This window comes from Hipposideros armiger, unplaced genomic scaffold (assembly GCF_001890085.2).
Source record: "Hipposideros armiger isolate ML-2016 unplaced genomic scaffold, ASM189008v1 scaffold_43, whole genome shotgun sequence".
Taxonomy (NCBI): domain Eukaryota; kingdom Metazoa; phylum Chordata; class Mammalia; order Chiroptera; family Hipposideridae; genus Hipposideros; species Hipposideros armiger.
The window spans coordinates 5,147,673-5,151,026 of record NW_017731393.1 but is presented as its reverse complement, the minus strand read 5'-3'; the positions used below and the strand labels follow the sequence as shown (position 1 = coordinate 5,151,026).

The following is a 3,354-nucleotide window of genomic DNA, read 5'->3' as shown; positions in this document are numbered from 1 at the left end:
ACAGTTAAAAAATTACAAGCTCCAGTAAAAATACAGCAAGTGCCTACATCATATGAACCAACCAATATATCCATTCCAGAGGGAGGTGGGAAGAGAAAAATAAGCACAGGTCAGAAATGTGATTTTTTTTCTGCAAAGCAATAACAATATTAAGCACTTTTTTTCTACATACTTTTTCTACATGGTGTAGCAATCCCCTTTTAATCCCCAAATACAAGTTTCTATACATTTTTTTTGAAATAAAAATTCAACACCCAAGGCAGAAAAAAATTTACTAAAACTCCGACTTTACAGTTACTGTGACAAAAACAAATTTATAGACCCACCATTTAAATTTTACTGCAACATTTTCAAGGAAAAGAAAAAAGTTTTTTTTCTTGTTTTGTAAAATGCCCAGGCATTCTCGATTATTACAAATACTGGTCCACTTTTACAGTAATCAAGAAATTTTAATATATATAATATATACTAAAACCCCCTCACCAAAAGAAAACAATATACACGCAGCCACTGTGGCATTTTTTTAATAACCTATTAAGCAAACTTTGAAAATAAAAAAAATGATCGCTCCAACACACATACACACAATTTATTTTTACCCTTGTATGTATCCAATACTGTAAACGTATTTTTAAGACAGAGTGCACTAAATTTAACTTTAGAAAAAAATTAGCCATTGTTCCTGAATTGTTTTTTGTTTTGTTTTTCATTCAACGATATCAACTTGTAACTTGTGTCACTTGAGTTTTAATTCAGCAGTAAATCACCTCCACTCCACATCTAAGCAGCGTTGTCCCACAAACAAAAGGGGCTGAGGATCAGCTAACAATGGATGTCGTGTCCAAGGTTGTGCTGGGTTTATTTCTTCATTTGATTGGGTCTTATGGCATTTTCACGTCCTCTATCTTCAACCAGGATTTTTAAAAATTTATTTAAAGTAAATGTGGCTTTGTTTGTGTCTAAAGAATGTACTTTCCTTGTTTTACTTTTTTAAAAAGTCTTTTTGTTTCAAAAAAAAAAAGTTTTGCATTTGTCTCAAGAGACTCAAATAGGAAGATCAGTTTTCAAGGCACTCACATCAAATTGAATGGCAGTAGAAAAACTGTCCAATAAATTATTATTTTATTTTGTTCTTTATAGTGCCAGTATTGTGAATGCCACGCTTAGCAACACTGACACTCAATCTCAGCCGTCCCTTACAGTTTAACCCACCTCTGGGCCAAAGAGAAGAATATGCTGCAATTTCTTGTTTAGAAGCCATTTAATTTAAATGCAAACAAAAGCTTTAAAGTGCGGGTCAACAGAATTCAAATGTCTAATCTCAACAGTCCAATGTTTAGTACCTTCCAACCTAATGGGATAGAAAAAAAAAAATTGGGAAGTAGCGCTCGGCACCTTGGGATGGAACTGTTCCCCTGCTTTTCCAGTAAAAGGGAACAGAAATTCACAAGAATTTACCCCCATCCGTACAATGGCATCAGTGTACATTAAATGAGACTAACTTCCCTCAATTTGCCATCAGGGCTCTTGTCTGCTTGAGAAATGATCATTTATCACGTGTAGCAATGTAGGACTTGGGATTTTTGTGGTAGGGGTGATAAAACAGAGAGAGAGAAGCTATCAAGCCAGAAGAAGCCTGAAAGAACACTGCTGGCTCCTTCCTTTCTGTGTCACTGCAAGCCACCACCATCTAGCCAAAAAAGTACCCTCAGCCCATTTTACTTAGCCTATTCTACAGCACATAGCAAGGACAAAATCTCAGGGCACACCCACACTCCACGGAGGGGATAGGATCTGCTGGTAATGCACAGTTTTAGAATGCTCTCGGGCCATTTCCGGGGGCAGCCCTCAAAAACTCCTGTTTCTCTGGCAGTGCTGAGTTTTCGGGGGGCCTGTCCCCCACCACTCCAAGTTTTCCCTATATAATGTAAAGGTTGAAATCAACACAGAAAAGGCCTCTGTTACTCAGGACATCATCAGTGCTACATCTCCACTCCAATTCTGAAACAAAGTGCTACAACTTTAAAGATTGTTATCCGCTGTACATCCCCCCCCAAAAAAAAACCAAAAAAAAAAAAGCATGCCACTTTTTATTTCAGGACAAAAAAAAGGAATAAAAAGGTAAACAACTTTAAAAGTCATTTAAGTGTTGGCTTCTTCACAAGAAATTACACATGCTTAGCTTAAATTTCATAAAGCAGCGCCCTCCCCCCCAAATTATAATTTAAAAGATATGCTTCTGTTCTACATTGCTTGCGAGTAATTTCTCAGGCTACTACTGGGTTTTTTTTTTAAATGAAGAAGGGATGGACACCCAACAAAATCTTTTAAAGGAATTTAAACAGAAAGAATAATAATAAAAAGTACCTGCACATGCCAAAAAAATTACAAAACCCAATAAATACAGAAATTATTGCACAGTTAAAAGGCTCCACAATTTTGACTGCCTTAATCAACCCTCGGGTTTCCATAGGACTTCGCAGACACAGGTTAGGTTGGAGGGCCGCCTCCCCTGGGCCCCGGGAGGGGGGGGGGACACGCGGGGTGCTCAGTGGCGGTGACACGGAGGCAAGTGTCAAGTCAGCATTCTGTCGCTTGGCAACGGTTCCACTGTACAGGTGCGGGGGGCCCGGGCCCGCGCGCGCTTAGCTCCTCTCGGCCTGCTCGATTTTGACGTCATTAGTCAGCAAGTGCTCGCCGTGCCACTTTTTCATGTGTTTCTCCAGGGTGCTGTAGACGCTGAAGGGCATCTGGCAGATGTCGCAGCGGTACACCTCCTTGCCGATCTGCCCGTGCGTCTTCATGTGGCGCGTGAGCTTGCTGCTCTGCGCGCACGCGTAGTTGCACAGCTCGCACTTGTAAGGCCGCTCGCCGGTGTGGCTCCGTCGGTGCACCGTCAGGTTGCTGCAGTTCTTGAACACCTTGCCGCAGTACTCGCACGTGTCGCTGCGGCGGCCCTCCTTGGAGCTCGGCCGCCCGGGGCCCGGGCCGCCCAGGTGCGGCGTGCTGCCGCCGCTGGCCGTGCCGCTGCGGCCCGACAGGCCGCCGTCCAGCAGGTCCCCGGGCGGCGTGGAGAAGCGCAGGCTGCCGTTCTCGGACGAGTGCTCCGACGACGTGGCGAAGGGCGACTGGCGCGCGTCCGTGAAGCCCAGGAAGGGGTCCTTCATGAAGTGCCGCGACGCCGCGTAGCCCACCAGCCACTGCGAGTACACGTTCTCCGACGGGATGAGCGCGGCGGGCGGCAGCTCCAGGTCCTTCTCCACCTTGATGCGCTTGGCGGCGCTGTTGAGCCCGGGGCTGGGCAGCGGCGCCGGCTTGCGCGGGAACAGGCCCGGGAAGGGCTCGGCGCCCGGC

General features: G+C 44.9%; 1 protein-coding gene across 4 annotated transcripts in view; it reads right to left on the bottom strand.

Annotated features, from left to right (window-relative positions):
- Positions 1 to 932: 932 nt before the first annotated feature.
- Positions 933 to 3,354, bottom strand: part of BCL11B (BCL11 transcription factor B) — a 92,022-nt gene continuing 89,600 nt past the window's right edge. For all 4 annotated transcript variants that reach the window (XM_019639144.1, XM_019639146.1, XM_019639145.1 and 1 more), the window contains one exon: positions 933 to 3,354. This exon is cut by the window's right edge and continues 101 nt beyond it. In XM_019639144.1, coding sequence (XP_019494689.1) covers positions 2,646 to 3,354 — 709 coding nt within the window. In that variant the 3' untranslated portion in view covers positions 933 to 2,645.